The 17,772-nt window shown below is 43.5% G+C and overlaps 1 protein-coding gene across 1 annotated transcript in view; it reads right to left on the bottom strand.

Annotated features, from left to right (window-relative positions):
* Positions 1–17,772, bottom strand: part of galnt16 (UDP-N-acetyl-alpha-D-galactosamine:polypeptide N-acetylgalactosaminyltransferase 16) — a 40,075-nt gene that overhangs the window by 3,749 nt on the left and 18,554 nt on the right. Inside the window, exons 6-14 of the mRNA XM_030392021.1 lie at positions 12,981–13,102; positions 6,919–7,006; positions 6,440–6,524; positions 5,175–5,278; positions 4,184–4,310; positions 3,046–3,138; positions 2,628–2,711; positions 1,863–1,989; positions 560–676 (exon numbers count right to left, since the gene is read on the bottom strand). Coding sequence (XP_030247881.1) covers positions 560–676; positions 1,863–1,989; positions 2,628–2,711; positions 3,046–3,138; positions 4,184–4,310; positions 5,175–5,278; positions 6,440–6,524; positions 6,919–7,006; positions 12,981–13,102 — 947 coding nt within the window. The remainder of the gene's footprint in view (positions 1–559; positions 677–1,862; positions 1,990–2,627; positions 2,712–3,045; positions 3,139–4,183; positions 4,311–5,174; positions 5,279–6,439; positions 6,525–6,918; positions 7,007–12,980; positions 13,103–17,772) is intronic.

Genomic DNA, 17,772 nt, shown 5'->3' with positions numbered 1-17,772 from the left:
CGAGTAAATGACTCCCTTTTCCGATGCCATTAATCAACCTCGGAGCCAGCGCGGGTCCACATGGGATCGGAGTGTTCGACATTCGCGGAGGGGAGATGGAGGAAGGAACAGGGTGGGGTCTGGAGTTATGTGAGCGCTTGTTCTGCTGCAGCTTATAAAGTCAGCTGCTCGACCTTTTGGCGCGAGCGGCATCGGCGCGGTGAGGACGCTCAGGATCGCCCGGGCCCCCCTGGCATCATCGGCGGGAGGGCTGCTGAGCATCTGTCCTCGAGGCATCTCTTATCTCCACATCCTTCATGTCTGAGTTCAACGCTGTGAGTGACACATCAAGGACGGACGGGGAAAAAAACGTTTGGAAAAACTAAGACCTGCTCTTAAATTGACTGAGCGTGCGGGATTAAAGCAAATTCCACTTTCCTTTTGTTAACCCTTGGTTAACTCACGGAGTGGCTTGTTTTTTAAGGCTCACTTTTACGCATTATAGACCTTTAAAATCGTCAAAATGTCAATGTTGAGCTGAGAGGCCCGGATTCGAAAGGCTAACCGTGTTTCTTCTTACCTGTCGGGGCTCTTTTGCATTACAGGGCTCCATCTTGACCTTCGACCCTGCCGTGAAGGCTGAAATGGCCAGGCAGAGGTCCTGCTGCCGGATCAGTGGCTCAATAAGTTCCCATCTCTGAAAAAAAAAAACACAGAAAAACTCAATGAAGGACACAGAGTAGTAAGTACAAATGCCAACATGTACTTTACAGAAAGTATTGATGTTATAGCAAATCCTGTAAGAACCACGACGATGGTGTCAGAAACACAGCCTGTCTTCCGCTTTGTGACGATGAATTTTCCAGCTAATCCAAGGAGATTTACCTTTTTAAAGAGTTTATTGAGCTTCAGAAGGAGAACTTAGTTGAGCTATAAAGACTTGGAGATACATTTCACAGAACAGCAAGGGCGTGAACAATTGTAATGTGAAAAGTAACTAAAGCTGTCAGAGAAATGTAGTGGAGTTAAAAAGGTATAATACTTGCCTTTGAGTCAAACTTCAACTCGTACTTCAGTACAGAACTTGAGTGAATGTACTTAGTTACATTCCACCACTGTACACTGCAAGTATCACATTTAGCGTTCATACCTATCTCATTTTCGTAACTAAATTCCCAATAAATCTTAAAGTGTTTCCAGCTAAATGTAACTAACTCAACTATGCACAAAACCTGATGTTTTTCTTGTCCGGTCTGGAATCAAAGTCTTCTCCACACTCATTAGCGTGGAGCTCATTTCAGCGTCGGCATCGTACTCTCAGCCTAAACCTTTCTGTCCGACTCGCCCGCCTCCCTCTGAACCCCAGGCTTCAGTCTGCAAACATCACACGTTATAATAGCCGTGATGTCCAGCGGAGTCAGTGGGCTGCGTGATTAACGCGATGGTGCAATCCTAACAGTGACTAATGTTGACTAATGCGAGTAAACTTTAATTAGGCTTTGCCATGAAGTCCCTGATGTGATGTGTTCATCGGCAACAGCGAGACGCGTTCGTCATCCAGGCACCAGAGTGTCTGTTTTTACCTCGTCTTATCCCGCTGGCTTAAATGTTTTAATGCTATTTTTTGATTTAATCTTATAACATTGAATACTAACTCATACAGCCATTATATTAAGTAAACATCCAATATATTTTGGGGCTCCTTGCACAGAATCTGAGGTTTTCAGTCATCCCTGTGCCTTCTATAAACTCTAATCAGTGCAATAATTGAATAATAAGCCCTGACATCAAAATCATCAGGTCGTATTCCTGCACATTTTCACATTTTCTCAGACTTTTAAATGTCAGATGCACAGTCTCCCCCCCAGTGGCGCAGTCCTGACCTGAGACGGAAGCCTGTTGGCGCCGATGCCCCTGCACTCCGCCAGGCCGAGGCCGTCCGTCCCGCGGGCCTCCAAACACAACCCGCCTTGTCTCAGCACACTGGACACCGCTTCCTGCTCCGGGACCCTGAGGGAGCCATTGAACGAGAGGAGGAGAGCAGCCAATGAGAGGTCTTATTACAACAATGAAGAACAGATGGATCGAATTGACTCGTTGCCCTGTTTGAGTAAATGAATCTCACCGCAAGTAACGAGCCCCTGTGACGGGACGTGCTTACGAAAATACACAATTATAATTCGAGAGACCGCAGTTATGTGGAAGTGTGACATGGAGCGGATCGCGGCAGGGAGGAGGCAGCTGAGCATCGATAACCCGCTCAGAGGTTCCCATAAAAATCTGATATATTTAGATTCCCCGGCTCTGAACTTTGGGGTCATCACACTCCAGGGAGTTGCAAGATGATTTATGATTTAAACGCTTGGGGAAAATATGTTCCTGCAATTATTATTGTGTCATTCTCTTCCTCTAAATGCCTCTTTCCTTATTTCTTAACCTCCTCAAATCATCAGACTTTTCAAAAGTTTTCCCATGTGTCTGTTTTTCATGGTGTTTGGGTGCCAACTTTCACAACAGACGTAATTTATTATTCAAAGTATTTCTTATATATCCTAAAACATGTCTGCAGGTGATCGTCTCGCCTCCAAGCGACAAGCCCCGTCAGATGGAATGAACCGACAGTGAGTGACGGTGATTGAGCGTCTCACCTCAGCTCGGGATAGACGTTCTCCATGTACCAGCGGAAAGGCTTGCAGTTCAGCTTCCGCCGCAGCGTGACGCGGTCTGCAATGCTACGAGGAGGAAAAAAAAACACAAGAGCGTGTCGAGACAAGCAGAGAGAGAGAGAGAGAGGAAAATGGAAAGAGAGGAATGGAGGATGTGAGAGAGAAATATATTAAACGCTGAGCATCCTGCTGATGACTCAACACTGAGCTGATGAGGGTTTTATTAGAAGTGTCGAAGCAGCAATAACTCTTTTTCTGCTAATACCGGAGAGGTAACGAGCAGAATCTGATGGTGGAATATTTTATCTGAGACGGAGAGCAGACACAATCGAACTTAACTGAGCTGAGCTGCTGTCTGTTTATAAGATAACAGAAGAGGGCGACAGTTTAATGGACAGACCTGCCAAAGGCCTTGCCCTGGGCCGACGGCCTCGCCGAGTAGTAGTACTGCTTGTACTCGTCCATCCAAACCTCAGCAGCCCGTCGAGTGTTCCTGCAGACACACACACACACACACACACACACACACACACACCTGCTCAGACACAGTAATGACAGCGCTGCTGGCATTCCTGCAGGCGGCTCTAATGACAGTGTGACACAGTGGAGGCTTCAGACATCAACAAAAACATCTCCATCAGGCATTTCCTCCCCCTTAAATTGTAGGTGCAGCTGCAAGTGAGGACATTTAGGCATCCCATTTCTGCAGACGAGGTATTTACGCCCAGCTGGTGATGAAACAGCACACGAAGACACTATTGTTATTAAAACTATATTTTCTGCAGAATACAGAAACGTAACTGTATTCGCTCTGAGTTTTATTCTGGATACTTGTTGGGTAAAAACATTAATGCCTTGCATACCAACAACTGGCTGTGATTAAAAATCAGTTTACTGTTTTCGTGGGGAGGAAACTGCAAGTAATTACAGCACTGAAAATTAGTTATAGTTATAAAATTCAATTGATTTGTTGTTGCTGAACCAGGCTTCATCCACACTTATGCAGATATTTTGTAAAATGAACCTTTTCCTCTGCTTCCCGGCCTCTCATTCACACTAAAACAGAACTGTGAGGAAAAATACCTATTTAGAAATGATCCGTGTAAATATATTGTGTCACGAAGCCTGGAAGAAATAGTCCAGGCTCAAGAAAAAGGCAGCATCTTTTGTCAATATTTACACCCATCATGAAACCGCTGTGTAAAGATGTGGACTGAGAGGTTTTAAAAGGTTACGTTACATTATGTCTGGGCGAAGGTGTTCTGCAAACGTTTTCAAGATTCAGATCCTTTCTTGCTCGTCTCTCACTCTCCCCTGAGTCAAACCAAAGTGTGAAGTTTTCCTGCTAAAGCCCTTAACTTCACACTGACCTGCGCCGCTGAATCATGTGACGCTGAAGATTTTCAAAGCGGACTAAAAGATTAACCTTCCTGGCAGTCGGTAAATTGTTTTTTTTTTTTTTTTTTTTGCGGGTGTAATAACACGGTGCAGCAGACAGGATGTCAGCTTTTTTTTTTTTTCTTTTTCAACCCACTCACTTGATGTAGGTGAGAGCGTTGCCTTCTGGGAAGTCGTACGGGTGCCGTTTCCTGAACACGTGACCCACGCGGCTGCAGGGGAGAATCTCCAGGCTTCCTCCGCACATCCACACCCTGAAGGAGAGCTCTGCGGGAGGACAGGGAGACACAGAGGAGGAGGAGGTCACGTCGAGTTCGCCTCCGTGTCTGTCTACGAATGATTCGGTCTCATCTCCATCATCTCAATACGAGTCTTGCCCGTTCACCTGCTACATTTGTCCTGCAGCAGATGGCCGCAAGCTGTAAATCAGCAGTACGAAGCTGTTGTAGCCGATAATTTAATGCTCTGCTGCCTTGCGGATTCCAAGGACACATTCGGCACGACAGACGGCCGGGCCTCTGCAGCATCCAGAAGCATCTGCAGGTACCCGGTGCCAGGAAGGCCCCAACAAGACTGAATACATGAGATTCAGCCATCAGAATGTCCAGTTTTATAATGATTTATTCATCGTTATTCACGTGTTTAGTTTCGGGACAGTCACATCGCTGACAACAACAGTTATTTTCCAACAAAACCGAGCAGTCAGATTGATACCTATTAGTCTGAGAGTAGCTGACGGCTCAATGGGGCGTCAGCTGATCGACCAAATGGTGTGAAAAGTGTCATGAGAGGACAGGGAAGCGTGTAAATCCAGTGTGCCTCACTGGTTTCCCTTCCCTGAGTTTAGAGAAGGCTGCATGTAGGGACTTGGTGTAATATCCAACACACAGTTCATTTTTTATCATGTGTAGGTGTATAATCTCCTGCTCACACAATGTAAACACCATTTAGAGAAGCAACATTAAAAGAAAAGGAAATTAAAGTATTTATCATACAATTACAAACATGCAGAGTTTGTCGGTAAAGGCCGGCGTGCTTACGTCTCTAAAGACATTCTGATGCCTGCGGAGGATGATTCATAGAAAAATGACTCTGATTGGAGTAAAAGTTCACAATCATCAATGAGCTCACCAAAGTTCTCCCCTCCCCAGATGTCCATGTGGGTGTCGTACTGGCCCAGGTGGTTGAACCAGCTCTTGTCCATGACGAAAATCCCTCCGGCGATGACGGGAGTCCTGCAGAATCAGAGGAAAAGGAGCCATTCAACTAAATTTACATGCTTATTCGGAGAGACTTAATAATGGGGCCTCCAACTCTTACCAAAATTAAATACATACATTTTTTAAATGCAGCTGAAGCAGTTTGAAAGATGGCATGATGATTATTATTTCTATGATTGTCCCACTTAGCTTGTATCTTAAATCAATAAATCAAAAATTGAATGGCTTCGATAGATAGAGCAAATCAAAGAAGACGACTTGCAATAGAATAGAATAAAATGCAGAATTATCTAGCCTGCAGACCTGGTGCTGAAAAACAAATACATAAAATACAGCAGATAAAATAGCAGCAGGGTCACAAACATTATAAACAGCAGGATCTATCAGTGACAAACTGTAGTGGGAGTGTAGATGTAGAATCTCCATGAAAACACGATATGAAATCATGTTTTAATCCGAGTTTATTGTCAAAAGATCCAGACAGTAACACAGAATAAAGGCGAGTACGCCCTTTTTGCAACTACATAGTTATTTACATAGTTTAGTGAGATATACAAGGGAGGGCGACCCTATAGGGATCAGAGCTCCAGGCAAAGTGTGTGTTAACTGTTTTTGCGCTAATTTAATAAACACTAAAGTGAATTATCGGCAAATTAAATAAAGGCCTCGAGGTGGTGATTTTGTTTATGACCACATCTAAAGGTTTTATAGAGGCTCATTGTGTCTAAATCTAGCTTTTATTAGCTTAATATTTCAGTTTGGTGCCGAGACGCTGTGAACTATTTTGCATTTAATCACTTAGCCGCTCTGCAAACTGGGAACCGAGTAGTGTTTCAGCACTGAGAAAAGGACAAAGGGCACAAAGAGCAACAAGGGCAGCCGAGGAGAAAGTTGTGGTAGAGGTTTTGCATCGTTGAACGAGAAGAAATCCTGTTACTAACTTTGATGCAGGTGTAATTGAATGTTTTTGTAGTCTTGGATCTCTGTGGCGAAGAACATCTTTCAAGACCAGTTTCCTCTTTTTCACCTCAGCACGACATCCTTTTTTGATTTGATGTATTAAACTGTATCTATAACATTTCATACATAAACATGAATCTAAGTTCATCATGAATATTTCAGGTTTGTACTCAAGGCACTCAACAAAGGAGGAGGAAGTTTGTGCTGTCGGATCACCTGATTGGCTGCGTGGGGTCGCTCCTCGCCATTTTCTGCTCGATGGGGATCTGTTCCCATTTGAAGTGGAGGCTCCAGTCAAAACCTGAGGAGGAAACAGATCGAAACAACAGAGAACAACACGTTAAACCCGGCAGGTTAATCTACAAGCGCTTCGTCTAGACGTCAGCTCTTAAGCAGCCAAGAAGACAGATAACAGGGATCCTGCTGAGTTTTGCTTTCCATGATGTCAAATCCTTTGCAAGAGAATTCAAAAGCCGTTGAATAAAAAAAAAAAAAAAAAAATGTCTTCAAATCTTCACACGCTCCGCTCCCAGATTGACTTTAATCCATTTAGGAATCACGGGGTTTGACTTGATCTGGCGGGGATGGTGATGTAATATAACAAGGGCTTTATGAAACAAGGGGGTTTTCCAGCTGTGTGTTGTCAGCTGTTACCGAGCGTGGTGTGCGTGTGTGTGTGTGTTTTGTGTCCTGACCTCCTCTCAAGTCGGCCGAGGCGGCCAAGTAAGCGAAGTTATCCAGGCTGATGACATCAATGATGGGGCTGACCACTCGCGTATGATCCTGTACGGGAAGGAGAGGGAGGGACAGACGAGCACGTTAGACATGATTGAACATTTTACATTCAAACTGTCGGACGTGTTTTAATCCATTACGTTTAAGCCGCAGAGGTGGAACGATTACCAGCATCGGTCACGATTCTCCATGACAGCAGATCCAGCTGCAGTAATTATCTTTACATTAAGCAGATTATCAGTGACATAGCTCGACAGCTATCTGAACAATTAGGATGGGGCTTTTTAATAACAGATTGCAGATCAGGGATTTCCGGCACAACTTTAATTAATAAAAGGTGCGTGCAGAGGAGAGATACGTTCTTAAGAGGTCAGAACTCTTCCATCGAGAGGAATGATGAAACTAATCCTGCTGCAAGACGTTTCAGAGAAATGAAATATCACAGTTCACTGAAGTGTCTTAGAGGCACGTACGTGATTAAAGTCCAGCAAAAGAGGTCACAAACTGCATTGTGGCTTTTATTAGAAAACGTCTTGAGTACCAATCCGTAACAATTCAATGTAGCCCTCTAGTTCCATTTCATTCGAACGAGGGCAGAGATCTCCAAAACTCATCAACTCACAGCGAAACAGTCTAGATGCAGTGGTGGACAGTTACGGAGTAAATTTACTTGAGTACTGTACTTAAGTACATATCCAGAGGATTTGTACTTTTCTTGAGTATTAGATTTCTTTGGTACTTATTACTCTTACTTGAATACATTTCCAAGACAAATATTTTTACTTTTACTCGAGTTAATTTCTAGGAAGGCTGAAAAGTACTCGTTACTTTCAGGTCTGCTCTTTTTTTTTTTTCTTTTTTTTTCTAAAATACTATTGGACACAAGCTGTGTTTGTCAAAGAAGGAAACCTATCACAGTGCACGCTCTCCACTGGGATATACGTAAAAGCGGAAATACGTCATCCCTCCCCATAAGGATACCACCAAAGCCGCCACGCTCTCGACTGCGTTTGTCAACACAAAACCGCGACAATGGCTGCATCAGATGTAGTTTTTTGTAAAGCAGTGATTCTCAACCAGTGGTCTGGGGACAACATTGGTCTTTGAGGGGGTTCCAGTTCCCAACTTAGCTAAATGATAGAGAGTTAGTTGGACGGTGCAGGTTCATTTGGTTACAGTTTTAATGATTGTTAATAAACATCATTCTGCATCTGCAACATCTGCTGTCCTCCTGTGATCCCATTCATTTGATTTGTTTTTCTAGGTGTTTCTGCAGGCTTTATATGACATTGTGGTTCTAAAAGCAAGCACATCAGTGAAGGTGGTTTCAAAGAGTTAATTCTCAGAAACAAGAGTTAAAAGGTCCTTAAATTCATTTAGAAAAAATTATAGTAATTCATTGATGTGAAAAATAAGAAATTTACTCTTACTCTTACTCTTACTTTTACTTAAAGTAAATTTAAAGGCAAGTACTTTTGGATACTTAAGTACCTTTAAAAGCAAGTACTTTTTTACTCTTACTCGAGTAACATGTCGACTGAGCTACTTTTACTTGTAACGGAGTAAATTTTGACCAGTAGTATTTGTACTCTTACTCAAGTACTGGGGTCGAGTACTCTGTCCATCTCTGTCTAGATGGATGAATAGCACTACAGGTAAGAGGTACCAGCTCACCGCCCTCTTTCTGATGGACTGGAACACTTTGCAAAAAAAAAAAAAAAAAAAAGGTACGATCAAAGACGACTTTAATGCTTTGAGTCTTTGTGTTTTGCAGCGCTCATTCTTCTGGAGTTCATTACGAATTCATGACAAATAAACTCTGAACTCCCTCCTGCTGCACAAGTGACATGAACCAGAAAGTAAACACAGCAGAGAGCTGTTGATGGCTGATGTTGTGTGTGTGTGTGTGTGTGTGTGTGTGTGTGTGCATCTGTCTGCCCATAAGGCATCCTCATATGTATGTACGTGTGTGTTGGTGTGCTGTCGTCGAGCAGCTTAGCGCGGGGACGATCCCAATGACTGTTTCCAATTAGAGCCATCGCTCACTTCGCACAGAGATTGAACCCCTGGTGAACTTTGTGTTCGTTGCATTGCAGCGTGCGGGGGAAGAGCGAGTGTGAACCGCCACTCTGCCAGAGAGCAATCTGGAAAGTGATGCTCTCAACAGCTTTAAGCAATAGACATTTATTGGGCTTTTAATGAGCCTCTGTGATTCGGTAATGCACGAAGAGGCCGCACTTCCAAAATGGATGTCCTCGATGATCTCCCCGTCGCCGCCCTCGCTCTCGATCCCTCGTTCTCTGATTGAATTTGTGTCACAGTCTCTCACATCTGGGCTGCTTCGAGTGGAGCTGGAAAAGGAGTTGACCCTTGTTCTTTTTTTTTTTGCATTTTCAACTGACAATTTGTGAAAAAGCGAAATGACTTACACGATGAGGTGAAAAGCTTCACACTCCACAACCAGGCACACTGAATCTCTATTATTCTGCTTCAACAGGCAGTAATGTCACATTAATGTCTGAGTAAGAGCGCAACAGAGCGTATTTCATATGCACTGGCATTAATACAGCTTTGACACATGTACATTGTAATAAACCTTTGATTTTTCTGACACTAATGTTGTACTTTTACCCCTGACATGACAGGTTTGACTGTATTTATGCAATATAAGGATGCTTTGCTGTAATTAAAACTAGCAACCTGTATATAAAGTACTCACATTTGCCTCCACTAATGATCTGAACACTTCTTCCAACACTGGCTGTCAGATTACTGCGATATTTGCTTCTTGTTCTTTTGCTTTTTTTTCGCTGAATTTCCAGCTAATGCCAGCGTAAAAAAAACATTTTTCTGAACCACCGGAGACTCTTTTTTCACTTCTGAGAGGCGCCTCTTGGCTAAAATGCTAATTGTGTCAGATCTATTAGACAAATGGTTCCCAGTCGGCTCCCAGGGTAATTATGAGGGGGCAGCAGGCTTGATTAACAGGACAAGAAAGAGGAGTAAAAAAGAGCCAAAAGATATCTGCATTTTCCTTTGAATTACTAGATAAAAGCTCTTTACTTGGACTTCATTTCTTCTTAAATTCAAGCACTTTCTTTTAATGTTCTTGATAAATGAAAAACTGCCATTTAGTTGCATTAAAGAACAGACTGAGCGGCGATCCTCTATCAATATTCCTGCTCTCAGAAGCCCCGGTGAACCCGGGGCCGCGGTCTCAGGAAGACTCATGAATCTGGACTGAGGAGCTGGTGAATTATCGCTGAGCCCGGCGCTCTCATGAATGCCAGACTAAAAGATTGTAATGCAAGCTGGATGAGTCACAGCTGCCCAGAGCCGGGGATGAGTGTACGGAAACACAAACACGATGTGCACACACTCGCAATGTGTAAGAGTCTGCTGAATAAAACATGGAGGGGTTTCGTACGCCGCACACATCTGAATATGTGGTTTGAAGATGAGTTTTTCGTCGCATGCAGAGTTTTTGAATTTAGTTTTGGGTCGATGTCTGGCGTGCTTTCTGAACAAACTGCAGACGTCTTGCCTTCAGCGAACACAGCTTGTTTTTTGTACAGTAAGAAATACTTAAGCATATTTTTTTTTGGGTGCAGGAATCGGTTTTTTTAGCCCAGCATAAATACTTTAAACTGGATGGAAACAGCTAGTCTGGCTCTGTCCTGAACTCACTAATGAATGAACAGCTAACTGAGCTAACTCGATAACAGTTATCCTGGTTAAATACTGCCGCTTATTTGTTTGGCATATGAGTTCAACAAGTGGCCAACTCTTAGACATTTGCAGGCTAGCAGTTACCAGTCTTTATGCTAAGCTAACCAAAACTGTCTGCTGGTTTCAGCTACATATTTACAGTACAGACATGAGAGTCTCGTCAGACGTCTCATTTAAAGGGATATTCCGGTGTAAATTTAATCCATGGTCTAAATCACCGTGAAACTGTGTTAGACTCCCTCTCGAGAGATCAAGTTAGCAGACCGCTAATTTACGGAGTTTTATCAACCTCAGAAACGACCGCACGACAACAATACACTGCAGTAAATGGATCCAAATATAAACCGCCACCAAAAAGCCACAAATAATGCTCAGAACAGCACCAAACTTCAGCAACAGTACAAATAGGGTCTCAGCACATAATCCGGGGCATCTAACCTCCGCTAGCTTAGCTGGATTTCTATTGTGAAGCTAAAAACAGATTTCAACTCTTCTGCAGCAGCTTCCTGTTGACGGGAAGTCCCGACGACTCGATTACCGAGTGCAGTAGAGTTCCGCGGCTCATGGATGAAAATGTATGATTATGACTCCATGGAAAAGCAATCAAAGTTCATATGTGTCTTACCTGCCAGTTTATAACAGTTATTATCGAGAGCGGACAGGGAAAAGAACGGAATTGAGCATTTCTAACCGCACTCGGTAATCGTCGCGTCGGGACTTCCCCGACCCGGAAGCTGATGGAGGAGAGTCGAAATCTGTTTTTAGCTTCACAATAGAAATCCAGCTAAGCTAGCGGAGGTTAGATGCCCCGGACTATGTGCTGAGACCCTATTTGTACTGTTGCTGAAGTTTGGTGCTGTTCTGAGCATTATTTGTGGCTTTTTGGTGGCGGTTTATATTTGGATCCATTTACTGCAGTGTATTGTTGTCGTGCGGTCGTTTCTGAGGTTGATAAAACTCCGTAAATTAGCGGTCTGCTAACTTGATCTCTCGAGAGGGAGTCTAACACAGTTTCACGGATTAAATTTACACCGGAATATCCCTTTAAGTCTCTGCTGGAAAGTGAATACAATTTCAACTTATTCCTTTAATTAAGAGGTAGTATATCCTAGTGCACTGGCGGTGCTGGAGAAGCACTAGAGCTGTTAAAAGCAGGGGAGGAAGTGGAGGAGAAGTCGATAAAACAGCTGAATGTCTGTGAATTGAGTGCCATTATAGTAGAGTCTGGAATAAATAGCTCAGTGAATTGAGACGGCTGAGACAAGAAATGGATGAAGACACGAGGCGCACTGGAAGCAGCTCAGTGTCAGATTTTCGCGGGAGCACACATGAGAGCCGAAGTAATTACTGTGGAAAAATGTGAAGTGAAACAGCTCCTGCCGCAGAGCGGGCAGGACTGTTCGTCTGTGATGGGGGATGGCCGAGGATTTCGGGGGAGTAGCGGTGCTGGTTAGAGCCCAGTCGCAGGTCAGTGATGTCAGGGGGGAGAGGAGACAGCCAGCAAACAGACTATAGCTCAAAATCCCAGACACTCATGTCTCTGTAAAGCTGCGTTCATCCCATTTTCTAAAAGACGTGTTTACATGCTGGGCACGCTTCGCTCGTATGAATTGTGAAACTGATGCAGAAGCAGCGAGGGCTCACGGCCAAAATGCCCTTGAAGGTTCACATGAAAAACACCAGCGAAATTAAAAACGAGCGAGCGGAGAGCGTCTGCTTCTGCATTTTCATCCTGTTTTTTGTGAAACAGCGTAACATCCGTGTGTAGATGTGGTGGCAGTGTCCCTGGTGGGCTGAATAATTTAATTTGCAGGATGCTGTGAACGCGGAGAATCTTCCCACTGCATTTTTCTTTTTAAAAAAAGGCTGTTTTTGATCAGAGAACAACCCGGCGTGCAGCCCGAAGCGAGAACAAACACTGCGACCGTGCACAAGACACAAAACCCGCCGTAGCAACGCAAAACAGAACGACCGATACTGAAGCACTCGAGAGGCAAGTGGAAAAATGGATTGGTTGGGGAGAAATGGCTCCATAATCTTTCCAGCGGTGGTAAAGTGTGACATCTGGTATAGAATGACTTAAAACTGAGCTGAACAAATTGAGTGTTTACTTAGCTACAGGCGATGCCAACCTATGACATCACAGCCAATAAAATCTCCCCCTGAAAAAGGAGCAAAATCCCCAGAAGAAGAAAACAAATGTGTGTGTGCGAGTGTGTGTGTGAGCTGTGTGTATCAAGTGTCTAATTGCAGCGTGTGAATGAAGGCAGACTGTGAGCCGGTGGGTCCGTACCTCCTTGACTCTCTGGATCATCGGCTGCAGCCAATCGGTGTTGACCTCGCAGTGGCTGTCCAAGAAGGTCAAGACGGAGGCCGAGGCCGTGTTGGCTCCACGCACACGTGATCGGATCAGACCTGAAGGGAGCAAGATGAAGAAAAAAAAACGACACTGAAGTCAGTCAAACCGGTCGAGTATTTCCAGTATTTTCCAAGTAGATGCTGCTTCACTGCATGTCGGGATCTTTCTGATTCTGAGTGTCGGAAAAGTGACAGCTGACATGAAACTGAAGCACATCGTGGGGTCGCTTTTGAAGCACTCCACTGATTTAACACGTCGTAGTCGATGTATTTGTCACACGCGATCTTCTCGGCCTGTCAACAGAAGTATAACATCGCCTGCATTAGCAAAACATCCCTGAACCGTTGACAGATCCTTCCAAAAGGTCTCATGTGACACCAGTTCAGATTTCTTCACTGGCTCCTTGTGTAAAAATCACAATTCATTCCTCAAAATACTTCTTAAGCTCCGGGATAATGTCTGCTATCTTTTTTTTTTAATTGTGAAGTACTCTGCGGCGAGGGATTTGTTCCAATAACTGGCTCCATTAGGGATCTGGTTTCCAAGATGGTAAAATGCCCAGATTTGTTAAGCGCCACAGCAAATTAGTATTTATCAGATCTTTCATTCACACTTGAGCAATCCCCTTTTGCCTCTTTCTGACACCGCAGGCATCTGCAAGGAAAACAAAGACGTGTTCCGTGTTTCGACACGGCAGACCGCCTTAAAAGTTGCGGACATGCTTTAACAAAGTCATTAAAACACCCGCCAGGTGCAACATCAGTGGAAGTGTCGAGGACGATGAGTGCTCTGGTGTTAGATCATCTCACGTGAGCTGTATCTCTGGCGCTTAATCTAGATAATATTTGCTGAATCATAAAGTAGAGTTATCTTCCATCTAATAAGAATCAATCAGGGATTCAAAATGTTTCAGTTTCTATTAAATGCTTTCAAACCGCTGAGACTTCACATTAATCACAAACTTTGAGGGGAAAGTCCTCATCGGCACAAACATGTCAGATGTCTTTTGTCTCTTTAGACGAGTTGTTGATTTCATTTATTTGTGAGTCTGTTTCTGTTACTTTGTCGCAACGTATCCATTCCAACCAAAGGTGAACACATATTCTAAGTATTTAAACTTTTGTGCATTAACGACGCACAGACTAGGAGTGACTATTTTCTATCCATTACTTTCTCAATTCATCTCAATCTCGATTGGTTGTTTGGTCTAGAAAATTAAAGGAAATAGTAATAAAATGTTGATCAGGTGTTTCAAAAAGCTCAAGACGACATATTCAGCTGTTTTGTTTTGTCCACAAACTAAAGATAATCAATTTACTCTAAAAAAAAATGGACAATTGTCGCATGTAAGAAGGCAATCTGAGGATTCTGAAGTCTTTTTTTCTTGAATATTACGAAAATCGATAATCAAACTAGTTGGCAATTTATCTAACAGTCGGTATCAAGTTGATGAACTGTTGCAGCTCTATTACAGACATATGCAACCTGTGATAAGAGGTCGTAAACTTGCATCAAGCTACATTAAAGACATATAAACAGGCGCATATGAATGTACAGTTTGAATCTGCAGCTCACAAGGAGACTCGAACAGACGACGATGAAGAGTTCACGTTGCTGTCAGATGTGTTTCTTAGTGTTCGACCCATGTAAGAAACAGAATGTCTGCATGTTTGGACTCAATTTTTTCAACATTCTTTCCATAAACCGTCATTTGCAAGTCCCCAATCATGATTAGTGCACAGACTCGCTCGAATTTATCTTTATTTCCTTTGTGAACATGTTGCTTCATGTCTTGGTGCATTATGGGTGGAGAGAAAAATTCCAGAAAGGAACTGAGTTTATTTTCCAGATGGCTGCTCGAGTCTCTCTGTCTCATTACTGAACATCATACAACAGAAATTACAACACGTCTCTGCTTCAAACTCCATTTAAACTGCATTCAGAAGTCCAATATTCTCTGTGTTTATGTAAAACACTCGGCGCAGTGGGCGTAAAATGCATCATACGTCTCTTCTGTGTTTTCCCTTTTGAGCCCTTTGCTCATGAAATAATTGTTTCTTCTTTGTTTCGGAGATAATTCCACCGGAAACGTTTAAAAAGCTTTTCCAGAACAAACAGGCTTTTGAAAATGAACCCAGTTGATTGGATTAGCCTGAAGTAGATACCAGAGTGTGTCACGCTTTTTGCCCTAACAACCACTTTAAATAGCTTGTTTTAGGAAAAAAGCGTTAATTGGGAGCTGAGGGTAAAATCTATTTCAGAGGACACAGAATCGCTGCGGGCGGCGGACGAGCGGCAATAAAGGTGTCTCTCTTCATCAGATGTGCAATCACAGTGATTTGCATTTAACACAGAACTGTGGGGGAGGTTAATTGTCTTTTTTTTCCTGCAGCAGCTACAGTTAATTAAAAGCATGCATCTCATCAGCTGAAGAGTTTCGTTCCAAAGTCAGGGATCATTAAAATAACAGGAACTTGTGAAGTGTTTGTTAGCTAAACAAAAGCTGGAGAAACCTTTCACATGATTGTTTTTGTCTGATTTATGTTTTGTTTTTTTCAACCTGGTGCTTGATGAGAAGGTCAAGTTTCTCTGATACACTTAATGATTGAATTACAGCTTCTTCCTTTGAACATCGTGCAGCATCGCCGGGGGTGAAAATGTGTTTGTGCCACATAGAAATCTGAATCATTAGTGTCTATTTCTCTTTGAAGCCGTACAGAATAAATAAGATTCAACAGAAACCGGTGTGAAGCAGCTCGGCTCAGCGCTGCTAGTTAGGGTTGTTTTCTAAATCTTTACAGGAAAGATGAGACGAAACGTCCCAAAAGTTTCTCATCGTCAACAAAATCCCCTGAAAAGACCAAAACCGACGACGTGTTAGTCTGTTTCACAATAGCTTCTCCCTCCACTGCTCTATCTGTGGGTCTCAGCTCCGAGTCCCTCCGGTTCCCGAGGACATTAATCTTTAAAAGCAGGTCAAGAACACATAGTTTTATTTTTAGAAAAGGCTCAGTAATTTCCTCAAACCAAAGGGTTCTTTTTAGCACATTGCTCAGCCCAGACTAAAATACTGCATTTGCAGAGCGGGTCGTGCACTAATCAGGAGGTCCGGGGGGTTCGGTTCCCCCGGCACCGGCTGCAGGTCCAACCCCAACAAATAAACAACCATCGCTGCAGATGAAAATCTATCTCTGGGTCAGCAATGAAGGTTAGAGGAGCGGGCTTGTGACCAGAGGGTTCGCTGTTTCAAATCCTCGGAGCAACGGGATAAATCTGATGGGGGGGGAAAGTGAAAGGCAGCGCTTGCTCCACTCTCAACAGCGCCACTGAGGTGCCTTTGAGCAAGGCCCTTAACCGCGCCCGCTCCAACAGAGCTGCTCAGTGTACAACAGATCGGACTGTGGTTGTTTACATCTGACTACATCTGATGTCACCCAGGCACAAATGTAAAGAAACGTAACGTTTTAAAGTTTCACTCACCTTGAATTTAAAGGGATATTCCGGTGTAATTTTAATCCATGATCTAAATCACTGTGAAACTGTGTTAGACTCACTCTCCAGAGATCAAGTTAGCAGACCGCTAATATACGGAGTTTTATCAACCTCAGAAACGACTGCACGACAACAATACACTGCAGTAAATGGATCCAAATATAAACCGCCACCAAAAAGCCACAAATAATGCTCAGAACAGCACCAAACTTCAGCAACAGTACAAATAGGGTCTCAGCACATAGTCCGGGACATCTAACCTCCGCTAGCTTAGCTGGATTTCTACTGAAAAGATAAAAACAGATTTCAACTCTCCTCCATCAGCTTCCGGGTCGGGGAAGTCCCGGCGCGACGATTGCCGAGTGCGGTTAGAAATGCTCAATTCTGTTCTTTTCCCTGTCCGCTCTCGATAATAACTTTTATAAACTGGCAGGTAAGACACATATGAACTTTGATTGCTTTTCCATGGAGTCATAATCAGACATTTTCATCCATGAGCCGCGGAACTCTACTGCACTCGGTAATCGACTCGTCGGGACTTCCCGTCAACAGGAAGCTGCTGCAGAAGAGTGGTAATTTAGTCAGCTTTTCAGTAGAAATCCAGCTAAGCTAGCGGAGGTTAGATGCCCCGGACCAGTGATGTGCACAAGGGGGGGGGGGGGGGGGGGGGGGGGGCAGTTACACACCCCTTGTAACCCAATTGTTAAAAAACGCGCGCTAAAGTGCCCTCTTTCGCCCCTGCCCTTCAAGAAGTCTGCGCACGCCACTGCCCCGGACTATGTGCTGAGACCCTATTTGTACTGTTGCTGAAGTTTGGTGCTGTTCTGAGCATTATTTGTGGCTTTTTGGTGACATTTTATATTTGGATCCATTTACTGCAGTGTATTGTTTTCGTGCGGTCGTTTCTGAGGTTGATAAAACTCCGTAAATTAGCGGTCTGCTAACTTGATCTCTCGAGAGGGAATCTAACACATTTTCACTGTGATTTAGACCATGGATTAAACTTACACCGGAATATCCCTTTAAACCTTTTAGCTGACTTCCCTGAGCTGGAAGTGGTTATTTTGGGGTAAATTGTGGATATTTTACACAATTCAACAAAATATAGAGCAAAGGTCTCGTCGTTTTAGAGATTATAATGCAGAATTATCACATATAATGTCTTTAAAAATGTACACGTTAAGTACCAGACTACTCCAAAGCGAGGCTAATGAGTTGAGTGAGTTATGAGTTG

Source organism: Sparus aurata, chromosome 16 (genome assembly GCF_900880675.1).
Source record: "Sparus aurata chromosome 16, fSpaAur1.1, whole genome shotgun sequence".
Taxonomy (NCBI): Eukaryota; Metazoa; Chordata; class Actinopteri; order Spariformes; family Sparidae; genus Sparus; species Sparus aurata.
The sequence above is the reverse complement of the archived record's forward strand: the minus strand, read 5'-3'. Positions and strand labels throughout refer to the sequence as shown.